The sequence below is a fragment of the Mustela nigripes genome, chromosome 7 (genome assembly GCF_022355385.1).
Source record: "Mustela nigripes isolate SB6536 chromosome 7, MUSNIG.SB6536, whole genome shotgun sequence".
NCBI classification, from domain to species: Eukaryota; Metazoa; Chordata; class Mammalia; order Carnivora; family Mustelidae; genus Mustela; species Mustela nigripes.
Window position 1 is genome coordinate 52,587,747 of NC_081563.1, and position 16,581 is coordinate 52,604,327.

The 16,581-nt window shown below is 45.2% G+C and overlaps 1 protein-coding gene across 1 annotated transcript in view; it reads right to left on the minus strand.

The window, feature by feature from the left end:
- VAX2 (ventral anterior homeobox 2) overlaps window positions 1–16,581 on the minus strand; it is a 28,183-nt gene that overhangs the window by 6,925 nt on the left and 4,677 nt on the right. The window contains exon 2 of the mRNA XM_059407769.1: window positions 4,190–4,377. Coding sequence (XP_059263752.1) covers window positions 4,190–4,377 — 188 coding nt within the window. The remainder of the gene's footprint in view (window positions 1–4,189; window positions 4,378–16,581) is intronic.

Below are 16,581 nucleotides of genomic sequence, written 5' to 3' on the forward strand. Positions count from 1 at the left end.
TCACCCGGAGCTTGACACAACATGGCAGTGGCCCCACCTTGCCCTCTCATCCACATTCTCCAGATGTCAGAATGATCTCTGTAAAATGCCAGTCCTCTCTTCAACACCTCACTGTGGCCCCTAAACACTATCTGCTCTTCCCTACCTATCTTCCCTATTACCCTCCAACTCCAGCCACACTGGCCTTCTGACACTTCCAGAACATTCTATGCTAGTTCCAGGTCTTGCCAGTTTACTCTGAGTCTCGACTCCTCTTCTTCTGGCTCTTCCTCTGGCTGTTTCCTTTCTGTCATTCACACCTCAGCCCATCTCCTCAAAGAAGCTTTCCCTGATGACCCCCTAGTCTCTATTTTATCATGTTTTATCTGCCTCATAGCACTCATCACTCTTTAAATGCTATCTGTCAGGGCGTCTGGGTGGCTCAGTGGGTTAAAGTCTCTGTCTATGGCTTGGGTCATGATCCCAGGGTCCTGGGATCAAGCCCCGCATGGGGCTCTCTGCTCAGCAGGGAGTCTGCTTCCCTTCCTCTCTCTGCCTGCCTCTCTGCCTCTCTTGTGATCTCTGTCTGTCAAACAAATAAATAAATAAATAAATAAATGCTATCTGTCTTTCTCTGCAGAATGGAAGCTGCTATGAGGCTAAGTGCCTTGTCTGTTTTGCTCTGGGCTATGTTTCCAGTGCCGAGAACAGTACCTGTATGTAGTAAGTATTCGGTAATTTTTTTTTTAAAGATTTTATTTATTTATTTGACAGAGAGAAATCACAAGTAGATGGGAGGCAGGCAGAGAGAGAGAGGGAAGCAGGCTCTCTGCTGAGCAGAGAGCCCGATGCGGGACTCGATCCCAGGACTCCGAGATCATGACCTGAGCCGAAGGCAGCGGCTTAACCCACTGAGCCACCCAGGCACCCCTCGGTAATATTTTTGAACAGAGGTATGGGTGACTATATGGAGCATTCCACTGAATTTTAACTATATAACCTAGAGCAAGTTACTAACCTCTCTGAGTTTCCTGAAATGGGGATAGTACTACCCATAAAGCCATCTTTTTGTAAAAATTGGTTGAACTAATGAATGTATGTGCCTACTTGATTTTTATTTTTCTTCAAGATTTCTTTTCTTAAGTAGGCTCCACGCTGGGACCTCATGACCCTGAGATCAAGACCTGAGATGAGATCAACAGCTGATGCTAACCAAATGACCCACCCAAGTGCCCCTAAAATATTTTAAGTAATCTCTATATCCAGTGTGGGCCTTGAATTTATGACCCCGAGATCAAGAGTCGCATTCTCCACTGACTGAGCCAACCACTTTCCCCAAATATTCCTGCCTTAAACTTTAAACATGTTATTTAATTTCTTTGTGCCTCAGTTCTCCTCTCTTTAAAGCAAAAATAATAAAGGCCTCTTCTGGTATTTAAAAAGTGTACATATTTAGGCAAACCATAAGTGACTCTTAATCTCACAAAACAAACTGAAGGTTGCTGGGGGGAGGGGGCTGGGAGAAGGGGGTGGAGTTATGGACATTGGGGAGGGTATGTGCTTTGGTGAGTGCTGTGAAGTGTGTAAACCTGGTGATTCACAGACCTGTACCCCTGGGGATAAAAATATATGTTTGTAAAAAATAAAAAATTTTTTAAAAAGTGAACATATTTGACCTTTGTCCCTGGTTCTAGATAGGGAGCCCCTAAAGCCCTGGGAATTCCTTGAGTGATAGGAGTGTCTTTTGTCATTGATAACGGATCCCTTTAAGCTACATCTGAGATTATGCTAACAAGGTGACTCAGGGTGGGCCCTGCACAGTTTCAGGTGGCAGCACTGGTCCCAGAAAGACACCACCCCCCATGATTAAAGGTTTGGAGTCTCCAGGAAGGCAAGGGGGCTGGGTTATAAAGACTCTTGAACAGTAAGGATTCAGAGAGCTTCTGGGTTGATAAGCATGTGGGAGTCTTGGGGTCTGGCACACCCAGAAACTGTACAGAAGCTCCTCGAACACCCTCACCCCAACAGCTTGCTCTATGGATCTCTTTTGGCTGTCTCTCTCCCCTGCCCCAAACTGGGCTATTTCTGAGTTCTATCCTTTACAATAAGCCTGTACATGAAAGTGAAGTGTTTTCCTGAGTTCTGCCAGTCATTCCAACATACCGCCAAACCCGAAGAGGGAGATGTGGGAACCCCCAATTTTCCAGCTGGCCAGTAAGAAGTACAGGTGGCCCAGGGGGGACTTGCACCTGGCACCAGATGGGAGATTGTCCTGTGGGACTGAGCCTTACGTGGCGGTGTCTGTGCTCACTGCAGGAGTCTGCGTCAGAACTGAATTGACTAGTTTGACACCCAGTTGGTGGGAAACAATGGGAGAACTGGTTGCTCTTGGTGTTGGGAAACACCACACATTGGGCATCAGAAGTACAGTCTGAAGAAATACCTCCCTCCCCTCCCACAAGGTCGTGGTGAGGACGACAGGAGTTAGGCCACCTCTAGTACTTAGAGCCTGGTACAGAGGACCCGGTAAAGGTAAAGGTCAGCTGTGCCTTATAGGACCTACAAGGGCTGGGGCTGGGGAAAGAGAAAGGAGGGGAGTAAGCAAGAGTCAGTAAGTTGAGGATTCCCTGGGTGGAGGTGGGGGTCTCTGTTTGCCCAGCTGTGTGCTGAGCTCCCCAAAGAGACCTGAAAAGGAGATGTGGCTTTCAAACACATTCTTGTCCCCCGGAAGTGTATGCTAGCTAGTGCCCAACACACACACATACACACACACACACACACACACGCTACACACCATATGGAAGGGTCTCTCAGGTGGAGGTTTTATGGAAGTCTTCCTGGAAGAGGAGGGGTTTGCCCTCAACCATCAAGGGTAGGTACACTATGGTGTCTAGGGCGCAGAGCAGGGGAAGGATGAGGACAGAGAAGGAGCAGAGTTTCCAGGTATAGTGTGTTGGCAAAGCGAGGCCAGGCAGAGGGCAGTTAGGATAGGGAGGGGCAGGTACAGAGGGGTGACTCTCTGCCTCATTTCGTTCCAGGAGCTCTGGCCTGGCTCAGCCACTGCAGCCCTCTGTCTGGCAGAGCCGGGCTTGCCAGCCTCTGTACTGAGCATAGCTGGGGTAAGGGTCCTTGTTGCCCCGGGCCATCTGCCGGGTGGTTCGGGGGTCTGCGACTGGCAGCTGCAAGAAAACAGGTCCAGGTGGAGATGGCCCAGGCTTGCAGGACAGCAGCCACCCCTGACTTAACTGCACTGGGTTGCTGGGAGGCCTTGGTGAATTACTCTGCACAGAGCCCACAGAGCAGCTCCTGGGCACAGCAGGTCCTCAGTGGTATTATTACCATTATTGTTATCATGCATCTGTTACAGCTTGAAATGCCTCCAATCACACAGAATGCATGCTGACTTTACAAAAGGTTCTCCTTTGGGTCAAGCTTATTATTGTTAAAATGCTAAGCCCTTCCTGGGTGAAGGAGGTGTTCAGACTCCTTCTCTCCAGCAAGAACTTCCGAGGCACAGTGGGATAAAGGGTGTGTATGGAGGGTATGTATGGAGGGGGGGCAGAGGGAAGGCCCAGAATGGGGAAATAAGTCCCCAACTCAGTTCTTTTTTTTTCTTTTTTTTTTTAATTTTATTTATTTATTTGACAGAGAGAGATCACAAGTAGGCAGAGAGGCAGGCAGAGAGAGAGAGGAAGAAGCAGGCTCCCTGCTGAGCAGAGAACCCGATGCGGGACTTGATCCCAAGACCCTGAGATCATGACCTGAGCCGAAGGCAGCGGCTTAACCCACTGAGCCACCCAGGCACCCCCCAACTCAGTTCTTTGATGTTTCTTCTCTTCCTGGAATCTTTTCTCCTGGCAAGCCAACCCCTCCCCATCCTTTCCTGCAAGGTCCCTCCTGCACCAACACCCCCGATTCACTCCCTGCATCCTGGACCCCCTCCTTCCTATTTCTCTGGCTCTTTCTCATATCCCACCCCAAAGTGGCAGATGCATTCAGAAGGCCCCCTGTGGGCCTACTGGCGCCAGTGCTCTCTTGTTCCCACTGTATTTACTGCTCTGGTTTACCTCTAACTCTCAGCTTTTCCCTGATACATGTCTGAAGTCCTCCCAAGCTGGGTCTCCCAGTAGCAGCCCACAAGGCCTCACACCCCCACAAAGTCCCCAGGCTTGCAGGTCACGGGTGGAGTAGCCTGGCCCTGCCGGCTTACCTGGGTCTCGGAGAGATTCAGCAGACGGGCCAGCTCAGTGCGCTCCCGGCCCACCACATACTGGCAGCGCTGGAACTCCATTTCCAGGCGGTAGAGCTGTTCAGCCGTGAAGGACGTGCGGGTCCGCTTGGGCCGGTCTAGGTCCAGGCCCTTAGGCAGGACGATCTCCCGGATGGTCCCCTTGGCATCTGCAGGGGCCGTAAAAAGAGGCCAGTTAGTTCACTAGGCAAGGAGTTAGACCACCAACAATCATCTTCACAAGAGGCAGTGTGATCTAATGGGGAGCTCTTCCTCCTGGGTCTGGCAATGTGGTGTCTGACAAGTGGCTTACCCTCTCTGGGCTGAGCTTCCTTCATCATCCAATGCAGTATGTTGTATCTATTGGGCAAATATATGTGAACGGGCCTCATTACAAATTTCAAGTCCTCTACCATAGTCTGGGCAGAAAGGACTCACTCTGACTCAGCCAGAATTCTGTTCCCTCGGCAGAGTAGAAGGACAAATGGACAGAGATATACCAAGTCCTCAAGTGCAGAGGAAGGGATGGGTTAGAACTGGACCTGATCACTCAGTTAAGGCTTACTGGAGGAGACATCTAGGACTAGGTCCTGAGCCCTGTGCTGGCATGTGCATGCATGGGGGAACACTCAGTCCACAGACCCTCCTGGGATCCATGAGGAAGCTAGCCAGTGTGGGGTGGGGGGCAGCCTAGGGAGCTGGGATCCCCAGGAAAGAGCCCAAGGACCACCGCCACCACATCAAGCTGCTGCAGTGCCTTCCAGAGACAAGATTTCTACCACTCCCCTTGTACCTAGTTCTGAGCAATAGGACCACCCTCCTGGGTCCTAAACCAATGCCATCTGTGCACAGGGTCTCCAATATTTTGAAGCCTCCTCAAGAGTGGCTGAAATCCCTGAAGCCTATGTTCACTAGATATTCCCACTCAAAGAATTGAGAAACAACAACTAAATGTGCGGCAAAAGTAAAATGTGAATTGGAAGGGGGGCTTGCTATCTATACCTCAGCTTTAATTATAGGGGCAGAGATGATCTGTGTTCTCCCTCTAGAAGCATATGGCGGGGTTGCTCATGTTTTAGGCGTAATAAAAACAGACACCTCTGCCATGTGTGCTCTGGGCCAGGCACTGTTCTACGCACCCAAACCCTCCTAATGTCTCAGTGGAGCTGAACTATTTATTAGTCCCATTTTACAGATAGGGAAGTGGAGGAAAACATTTTAAGTAACTTAGCTGAGGCCGCACCGACACTATTCCATCGGCTATATAAATACCCTCATTTACCTTATGAAGACCATCTTTTGGTAATGCGTAATGATTCAGTGGATAGGTTATAATGACGAGAACTCTGGTCATGGATACAGAAAAAGAAAAAAAACAACTTTGGTCAGGGGTACAGGAAAGGACCTGAGTTTGGGATGTGCTGTCTGGCAAGGGACTCCTGTGAGCCTCACCACTCTGGATTCTGCTTCTAGAATCTCTGCCCTAGAGGGTAAATCTGACCCACTCCCCGCCTATCCTCCATATGATCTAGGAGACTGGTACTTTCTACATTCCGAAAAGGTGGGGAGGTAGTATTTGTGACCCCGTTGATTGGGTCCCCTTTGTTCAAGTCCTGTTATTTCCAACTACGAGACCTGTCTCAGAACTTTGTCACAACACCCAAGTAACTCCATCTCCAAAGGCCTTGATTTTATTAAAAGTGTTTTGGGGTGTGTAGACTGGAGGAAGGGTGGCAGCTGTCATATGTGGTGCTGGCAGCTTCACATCTCCTCAGTGAGCCTCTGGAGACCACCTGAGCCTGTGTTCCTGACCACTGGGGTCAAATCATACGTGTCCCCTGTCATTTCCTCCTTGTAGAAGAGCCGAGATGAGCATTCCTGCCTCAGGGAACAGACAAGGTCAGCTCTTCCTCTCAAGGTCAGGGAAGGCAGGAATCCTATAGGCAACTTGCCCACTAGTTATCAAAACAGGCCATTAAAACAAGCATAGGAAAAGATACCCAACATCGCAAGCCAGTAGGAAAAGGCAAATTAAAATCACAAGAGATACAAATTAGAATAGCTAAAATAAAAAATACTGAGAGTTTCAAGGCTCAGAGGATGCAGAGAAACTCAATCTCTCAGGCACTGCCAGTGGGAACATACCTGGTACAGCCACACTAGAAAATGACCTGGAACTTTCTTAAAGGGTTGAATATATATTACCATAAAACCCAGTGACCACACTCCTGGGCATTTATCCTAGAGAAACAAAATCTTAGGTTCATGGCAAAACCCATACATGAATGTTCACAGCTGCTTTATTTATAATAACCACCCCCATGGAAACATGCCACTGAATGTCCCTCAGCAGGTGAGTGGTTAAGCAAACAGGGGTACAGCTAGTCCATGGGATATCAACTGAGCCACCCAGGCACCCCTTGATAATGTTTTATAGATATGCAAAATGTCACTTTTGGGAGAAGGGGCACCTGGATGGCTCAGGTGTTAAGTGTCTGCTTTGAGCTTAGGTCATGATCCCAGGGTCCTGGGATCAAACCCCACATCGCATCGGGCTCCCTGCTCAGCAGGAAGCCTACTTCTCCCTCTCTGCTGCTCCCCCTGCTTGTGTTTCCTCTCTCACTGTGTCTCTCTCTGTCAAATAAATAAATAAAATCTTTAAAAAAAGATATAAAACTAGAGCTGTAAAGGAAAGACAAAGAATATAACCAACTATATTAAAGCTAATGCCTTTTGTAGGACAAAAGCAAAAATTTTACCAAGATAATTATTTTTAAATTGAAGAAAAACCTTTTTAAAAATGTAAAGAAATTATCTATAATGCAATAATAAATAATTTTTTTAAAAAGCAAGTTGTCTAGTCTAGACTGAAAAATGGTCAAATTATTTATCTGGGCCATTTAGAGAAAAAGATGCCAAATGACCAATAAACGTAAGAAAAATGAGCAGAGCTTCACAGAAATCAGGATGCTGCGAATTCACATGATGGAAAATCATTTGTCTCCCGAAGGACTGGAAGGGCATTAATTAATGGTTAATAAATCAATGATGAACTGTAGGAGGTGCCACACTCCCATTTAATGTTGGTAGGACTGTAAATTGTCACCACCTTTTCATTATTTATTTATTTTTAAAGATTTTATTTATTTATTTGACAGAGAGAGAGATCACAAGTAGGCAGAGAGGCAGGCAGAGAGAGAGAGAGAGAGGAGGAAGCAGGCTCCCCCACTGAGCAGATAGCCCGATATGGGGCTTGATCCCAGGACCCTGAGATCATGACCTGAGCCGAAGGCAGATGCTTTAACCCACTGAGCCTCCCAGACGCCCCTGTCACCACCTTTTTAGGCTACATAAGACACACGTAACTTTTGCCCTAGCATTTTATTTTAGTAAGTATTTATTCAGAAAAGCATACATTCAAGTGCTCCAAAGTATATGTAAGTATGTTTGCTACAGCTTTGTTCAAAATATTGAAAATCTGAAAGCAACCTCAAGGTTCCCCACAAGGGAAATGACTGAACAAATGATGGTAATTCACACTACAAAATAGTGTGCAGCAATTTAAAAGAAGGACAAAGTATTTACATGAACTGACATTAAGTGAAACAAAGTTTCAGAATAACATATGCAGTAATATCCCACTTAAGTAAATGAAACACATATTCATATCAAACCATTCAATACATATTTAATGAGCACCTACTATGTACCAAATATTATTCCAGGGTCTGGAGATACAGAAATGAGCAAAAGAAACAAGTTCCTTGTTTCCTTAGACCTTGTACTGTGGACAGAGAAAAACAATAAACTTTAAAATTGAGTATGTATGTAACGACAAATGCTGGGATGACAATAAAACAAGATAAGAGGATATTGCTGACCCTCTCCAAATTACCAAAACCCAATAACCATAGGGTGTGTGTGTGTGTGTGTGTGTGTGTGTGTGTAGTTGCTACTTTAGCTATAACAGAGAAGACTACTCATCAAAGTTAAGTTAATGGATAAATTATGAATGCCATTTACCAGTGTTTCCAACCTCTCCCCAGCACATGGTAGGGTTGCACTAATTTTCTGCACATTGAAATTACATATGCCTATATGACTGACTTTGGCCAAAAAGAAAAGAAAAGGTCACCTTCAGGTGGACACTTTAAAAACTGGTTCATAATCTGCCATGGCCCTTCCCTCTCACTGGGAAGGTCCTGGAAATAGGAGTCAAGATGGCCGGTCATCAGCCTGGATCTCTGAGTACCAAACTGAGCCTGAGCCTACTTGTGATGCACTTATCATGAGAGTGAGAAGTACACTTGTGTTTTATTCAAACTCTAAGATTTGGGGTTGTTTCGGAGGCAAAACCTAGCCCCCTGGACACAGCCCCCTTCCCTGAATTTTTCCTTTTCTGGGTGGAGTTTGGGGGAAGGACCCAGAAAGAGGGACAGCTTTAATTCCAGGGCCTCCTTGTGGGTAGGGACTTGTTAGGATGAAAATGCACCCCTGAAGCTTGCTGCCTTTCTGGTCTCCTCAAAGAGGCCTGAGTCCTAGGGGGATGGGAGAGGGTGATCCAGTCAAAGGAGACTTTGCCTTGGGGGAGGTGGTCATCTCTGACTAATAATGGCTAGCCACTGCCCCTGACCTCTAGGACCAAATATTACCCACTCCTGGTCCCTCGCCCAGTGGATGCCCACAGAGCCCTTCCTGATTTCAACCCCTGGCACCCGGGTAGTTCCTTTGCATGATGAGCTGGTAATGTGCCGATTTTAAAACGTGACAAGGTCCTTCCTTTTTTAATCTACAAGGTGATTATTATAAAAATTCCTTATGGAAAATTCATCTTCGAGTTTATTGGGAAAATTAAAAATGGAAGAATAGTGAGGAAACAATGTGAAAGAATGAGGCGAAAAGGCTTGCTTTATCCCCCACCCCGCCAGTAGAACATATTACAAATCTACAGCAACTAAAATGGTATGATGCCGGCACAAGTATCTGGAAGCAAATCGACGCATATATGAGGATTTTTATAAAGAAGACATTTCAGGGGTTCCTGGGTGGCTTAGTTGTTAAACACCTGCCTTCGGCTCAGGTCATGATTCCAGGGCCTGGGTGAGCCCAGCATTGGGTTCCCTGCTCGGCGGGAAACCTGCTTCTCCCTCTCCCTCTGCCTCTGCTTGTGTTTCCTCTCTCACTGTCTCTCTTTCTGTCTAATAAATAAATAAAATCTTAAAAAAAAAAAAAAAGAAGACATTTCAGATTAGAGGGAAGAAAGATAAGATTATTAAAGACCTGGCTTTTGGGGTGCCTGGGTGCTCAGTGAGTTAAGCCACTGCCTTTGGTTCAGGTTATGGTCTCAGGGTCCTGGGATGGAGCCCCATATGTGGACTCTCTGTTCAGCGGGGAGCCTGCTTCCCCCTCTATGCCTACTTGTGATCTCTCTCTGTGTCAAATAAATAAACAAAATCTTTAAAAAAAAAAAAAAAGACCTGGCATTCGGACAATTAGCTCATTATTTGGAATAAAATAATTCGTCTCACACTGTGTGCAAAAATAAACACAAGATAGATGAAAATCTTCATATAAAAATAAGCTCTAAAAATTGAAGAAAAACACAATTTTTTAAAAAGGAAAATAAAGGACAGATTTGAGTACCCAGAAATTAAAGCTTTTGCAGGACAAGACTGTTAAAAAACAAAAAACAGATTAGGAGAAAATATTCATAATACCTGCATAGCAGAGCCCTAATGTCTGGTACAAACAGCTTCTAGAAACTGAGGAGTAAAGTCCAGCGGTGAGAAACTGAGCAAATTTTATGAAAGGTTTATTCAGAGAAGAAGAAATTCAAGTGCCTAATAACTATGAAAAAATACTCAACCTCAGAGGGAATCCGAGAAAATGAAAGTTAGAACAGCAAATGAGATGCAGCTTTTTCTTTTCCCGGATGCCATATTTTATCTATCAGCCTGGGGAAAATGTGCTGGCAAAAATGAGGGAAATATAGGCCCTTTCAAGCTCCGTTTTTATAAGAATATTTGTAGAGGGCAATTTCACAATACCTAGCTAAATTAAAAACTGCAATAATTCCATTGTCCTAGAAATTTGATAGAGGTTTCTATGCCAGAGAAATATTGATACACTTTGATAAAGACAGACTCACTGGGGCATGGTTTGTAAGAGAAAAAATAAAGGAAAAGGTTCAATGTTTATCAGTAGAAATATTGTTAACAAAATCACAATATTAGTCATGCCTTTGGCTTTTATGCAGAAGTTAACAAGAATGAGGTACATCCCCATATATCAGTCTGGATGGATGCCCCTTACATGCTACTTTACAAAAACAGCAAGTATGTACAAACCTGTTTTTACAAAGAGCAAAAAGTAAGACTACACTGTGTGTGTGTGTGTGTGTCAGGGTGTGTATGCTTGTTCCTACATAGGCTCAAGTCCGCAGGATAAACACCTCTCTTCTGTTCACTGTTCAGGATCAGAAGCTGGTCAGGGAGGAAAAATTTTCCCTAATCTTACCTTGCATACATTTTTGTTTGGTTTGTTGCAAAGACTATTGTAACAAAATTGAGTTTTATCTTCAGTTTAACAAGAACTTTCTAACAGAACTAAATGACCCAATAGAAAGGACCATTAGATATGATTACAATTTAAATTTGAGTTCAGGGAAAAAAAAAAAAAAAAACCTCACAGCAAATTTTTTAAAAAGGAAAAGATTTGGGCGTATTTGCAACACATGTCACAGGAAAAGGTATTATTTCTTTAGTAGAAAAATAGCATTCACAACTATAAGAAAATAATAAACACAGAAATAGCTAAACACATGAATAAAAAATTCACAGAAGAGGAAATTAAAATGAGGCCTAAGTATATGAATACATGCTTAACTCACTAGTAATTAAAAATGCTAATAAAAATACTTTTTTTTTCACTTGAAAAAACTTCACTCTAAGAGTCAGTATACCTGGGTTGGAAGAATGAGGAAAATGGCACATTTATACACAATTGCTGGGAGTATAAATTTTTGGTATGAATTTTGGAAATACTTATCATAATTTTAATATGATACATGTGAAATATGCTTATTATTTTAAACATTTTATTATGAGAAATTTCAAACATACACAAAATTGGAGAAAATAGTAAAGCTCTGATGTACCTATTCCCCAACTGCAACGATTATAAATTCAGGAGCAATCCTGTTTCTTCTCTGTCCTCATAATTTTAAGCAAATCTCAGACATCATATCATTTCATCCGGAAATATTTCTCTGTGTATCTCTAAGAAAGACTTCCTTTAAAAAAAAACTATAGTACTACTGTCACAACCAAAAACATTACCTATCATTCCTTAACATAAAAAAGTCCTACACATTTCCACATTTTTCAGATTGTCTCATGAATGGAACTTTAAAAAAAAAAATCATCTGTCCAAATTAGGATACAAAGATGTTCACTGACACATTGTGTGTAGTAGTGGAAAAGTAGAACCAACCTAAATATCCATCAATAGGGGACTGGCTAAATTAATTATATCTGAAGTATGGAATATCATGCAGTTCTAGAGAGCAAGGTGTCTACAAATGTTTATAAAATGGAAAAAAATTTGCAAAAACAATTCCTACTCTTGTAATATATCACTTACATCTTTCTATTTTTCAATTAGTAGAGAAAATTTGAGAGGTGATATCCTGGGAGTATACATGATTTATTGGGGAAAAATGAAGAAGTTTCCACTTACACATGTTCTAGCAAAATAGCATGGTTGGTTTTATCATTGGAAGGTTATTTTATCCGTCAGAAAATAAAAGACATCAGAAGGATATTATAAACTTAAAAAAACCTGCAACACATATTGAAAGCAATGAGTTACTACCTACCCTTAATGCTGAGTTTCTACCCATCAGCACAGAAAGGAATATTTGAAAATTAAAAATGGTCAAAAGAAACGAGTTAATAGATAACACCGGAAGAAATATACTGGTCAGTAAATATGAAAAGATAGTTAGCTTCACTAATAATAAATGAAATAAAAATTAGAATGCCAGTGAGGCACTACATAACACCTATACCATTGACAAAGGTAAAAAAGATGCGTAATGCCCAATATGGGCAGAGAGAAAAGATGAGGATGTAAACTACAAAGAACAAAATGACAATATGAGGGTATAAATTGCAAAGAATTAGTATCTATCAAGATATACAATACAAACTGTGGTGGCAAGATTTGGCGATACAAGGGCGCCTGGGTGGCTCAGTGGGTTAAACCTCTGCCTTGCGCTCAGGTCATGATCTCAGGGTCCGGGGATCAAGCCTAGCACTGGGCACTCTGCTCAGCGGGGAGCCTGCTTCCTCCCTCCTTCCCCCCCACCGCCCGGCCTGCCTCTCTGCCTACTTGTGATCTGTTTCTCTGGCAAATAAAGAAACAAAATCTTTTTTAAAAATTAATAATAATTTAAAAATTATTTTTAAAAAAGATTTGGAGATGCAAGCACTTACAGGCATTGTTGCTGAAGCTGGAGCTTGGGTGGGGGTGGGTAGGGAGTGGGGTGGTATACCATAGACGGAAGGCAATTTGACATTATCTTCCAAATTACAAACACAGGGGCACCTGGGTGGCTCAGTGGGTTAAAGCCTCTGCCTTCAGCTCGGGTCATGATCCCAGGGTCCTGGGATCGAGCCCCCGCATCGGGCTCTCTGCTCAGCAGGGAGCCTGCTTTCCTCTCTCTCTCTGTTTCTCTGCCTACTTGTGATCTCTGTCAAATAAATAAATAAAATCTTTAAAAAAAAAATTACAAACACACCCAGTAATCTGCCTTTAGGAACTTCCCTAGGCACATATCTACACATGTAGAAATGACTGAGAACCAGTTTATTTATTGCAGCATTGTATATAATAGCAACATATGAGAACAAAGCTATATGCCCACCAATAGGACATGGGTTATGCAACATACATTATGGCCCACCCAGTCCATATAAATGGAATATTATGCATCTGGGAAAAAACTGATGAGAAATTTCTCACATCCCAAAATATATGGGTAAGTGAAAAATAGCAAGGTGCTGGAAAGTATGGAAATGTCACCATATGGGTATAATAAATAAATAAATAAATAAATAAATGCAAGAAAAAATAAAATAGGGGCCCTGACTTGCCTAAGCATGAAATGGTTTTGGAAGGACAAATGAGAAAGTAAAAATCGCTGCCTTAGAGCCGGGTGGTAACGGGAAGACGGAGGGCGGGGCTGGGAGAGATAACACCACCACCAGGTTTTGAAGTTCCGAATCATAGGAGTTAGTTACTCTTTTGGAATGAAACAAAAACACGTTTTTAGAAATTGTGCTGTGCGTAAACCTTTTTTTTTTTTTTTTTTTTTTTTTTGGTGCCGCAGTCCCACGGCGAGGAATTTATCTCACGGAAATACTCAAGGGCGCAAAGCCCCGCGCCCTAGGAGTTTATTGCACGGTGTTTCTGTTGGGGAAAAACAACTGGAGAAGGGGTTGGGAGAAGCCGGGCTTTCCCCAGCCGGAGGGATCCTTCTGGTTCCGTCACGGGACAGCGCGAAATGGTTGACCCGAAAAGATGACCCCTGCGGATTAAATGTGTTTAAAAAGGTAAGTTGCCAAACAGCTTCTGTAAGACGATTCCGCTTTTTCAACGTTTGTTTGCGAGAGTAGAAGAATCTGGAAGGACGCACCTGGAACTGCGAACTGTGGCCATCTGGGGGAGCCTTCCGCCGCTCCAGGCTTTGTTTTGTTTACGCGGAGCCCCTATTGCTTTTCGAAATGCAATCCTCAGCCGGTCCTTCTCCGAGTGAGGGTGGCCCTGGAGCCCGGCCCGGGCTGCCCGCAGCCCTACGTGCCGCCGCGCTGGGCCGCGGCAGGGGCGAAACCCGCCGCACACGCCGGCTTTGGTCACCCAGAGATGTGCAGCTCCAGCGGCTGGCTGGAGGCCTGTGAACTGAGCGCGGAGGGCGTGAGGGGCGCGGATTTACCTAGGTATTATTGCTTTTTTCACCCCCCGCTGGCTTTGCGGGCGGAGCGTCGCACTAACAGTCGCAGAGAAGTGGGAGACTCACTACCGACCTCACCGCCCAGCGCCTCGCACGACCCCCTGCTCCGGCCGGGACCGGACTCTAGGCGGCCCACCATCCCCCGGCCCTGGAGACCCAGCGATGAGTCAAACAAACATATTCGAGGTTTTCCACGTTTTATATGTCGGTGGTTCGCAAAGTAGAGGGCTGCACAAAATTCCAAAAATATGGCATTGGTAATTTTTTTTTTTTTGCATTGGTAATTTTATGTTTTAACAATTATTCTGGGTTCTGGCACCATCATGGTTTCATAAAAGAAACGGTATTGTAACGTCAAATAAATGAGGACGTCATCTCAGAATGAATGTTGCTCCTGGGCATGGGCGTTGCAGTCTTACACCTAAAGAAATAGGCGACGTTGACTGCTTTTTTGTCTTCTTTCATTCACTACATAAATACTGTGTATTGTGTGCTAAGAACACATCCGGGGAGATGGTGGATTTGGACGGCACGGTGACCTCTTCCGTGGTCCTGGCGCAGAGTCAGGTCCCTGGAATTTCGCTTAGGCCTCGCTTCCCCGACAACTCTGGGGTGGGCGGGTCAGGAACCCCGCACTTCCCAGTGTCTGAGACAGTCTCTTGTTTGGGAAGCTGAGCGCTAGCGCCTGGGTCTGGCACTTAGTAGGTATTCACTGATGTTTGTGAAAACAATCAAGTGAAAGGCAAGACCGCAGGAGAACCTGGGAGAGAAATGGTTCGAGAGGCCTTTGCGGGGGGGTGGGGGGCAGCTAGCACCTAAGAGCCGACCCAGTCCCATCCCCACCCACCCCTGCGCTCCAGGCCCTGGCTTTCTCACCGCTGTCCACTCTACTGCTTTGTAGACCAGATCCCGTCCTGGCGCTGTCCTGTCTTTCCCTTTTCGCATTGTTCGAGGCCACCCTGACACCCTCAGGCCCTCCAACCTCCCTCCTGGATGGGTGGGGGAGACCACCCAGCTCTCAGGGATTCCGACGCAGGCCCACCCTGTCTCGGTGTCCTCTATCAGAGTTTCTCAAATTGGGGTTGGGAACTGGTGGGGTGGGGCGGATACACGCTGTGTAGCCCTAACGGCTTAACAAGGAGTGAGGTCAATCTTTATTTTCTTTAAGATTTATTTATTTTTAGAGAGAGCGCTGAAGGGGGGGGGGGAGAGGAGTGGGAGACAAGAGTTTCCAGCAGACTGCGCTGAGCCGGGAACCCAAAACACGGCTCAGTCTCCTGACCTTAAGATGAGGACCTGAGCAGAAAACAAAAGTGGGATGCTTAACCAACTGCCTTACACAGGTGCCCCAGGGCAATCTTTATTTTATATTAAGCAAACAGGAAATAGAAGTATAATTAGTATGCTTCCTGTGCCCCCCCCCATGCAAATCAAAGAGATATAGGGAGGGAGCTCAGGGCCACTGTAGCCCCAGGCTCAGTCCAGGGTCATTGAGGAAATGGCCTAGAGCCAGCAGGACCCATAAAGGCTCCCTCTCCCTATAGATGGTGCACAATGGGCCAATGTTCCCAACCAGAGCTAACCATCTATCTATACCAGCCCAAGGACACACACACACACCCACGGTCCCCTCCCTCCCCTCCAGGGCAAGTACTCCCTCAACTGTCCTAGGCTCCTTGCTCTGCAGGGTGAAGGGGTGGAGGTGGGAGATAGAGGTGCTGAGGGTAGGGGGACACCTAGAAGCTCTAACCCTGCAGGTGTGTGTATATGTGTGTGTTTGCACGTGGGTGTGGTACACACCCGGGCGATGTGGCAGTGGGTCCACGGGCACTAGAGCCCAGTCTACCACCCAGAACAACAAAAACAGCATGAAACACAAGGAGCCTGTCAGAGTTCCCTAAAAATGCAAACTGCCCGCAAAACACATCAATGAGAGGACACATTCGGTTGCCGGGACTGCTTCTTTGTGTGTGTGTGTGGGGGGAGGCGGCATGTGTGTAAAGGGGAAAATAAAGACCAAAAGGATAGCACCTGCTCTAGACCCTTGAGGAGAATGCGGGTACTTTTGCCAAAACAAAGCAAAAGGAAAAACATAACAAACAGAACAAAAACAATCCCAGGGAAAGAAAAAAAAACAAACCCTAATACAACCGCACACGCTCCCAAACTAAAAATAACATATAAAACCAAAATTCCAAAATTCCATACAGTCCCTGTATGAACCATTCAAACCTTTCAACTGCTGCCTGGGGCCTGGGCCTGGGTAATCACGTGTATTCACAGACTCTGATTGAGGCCAGGGTCCTGAGGTCCACCAATGGCCCAAGCAAGAGCTGGGTCTCACAATCCTGTGCTCATTTAC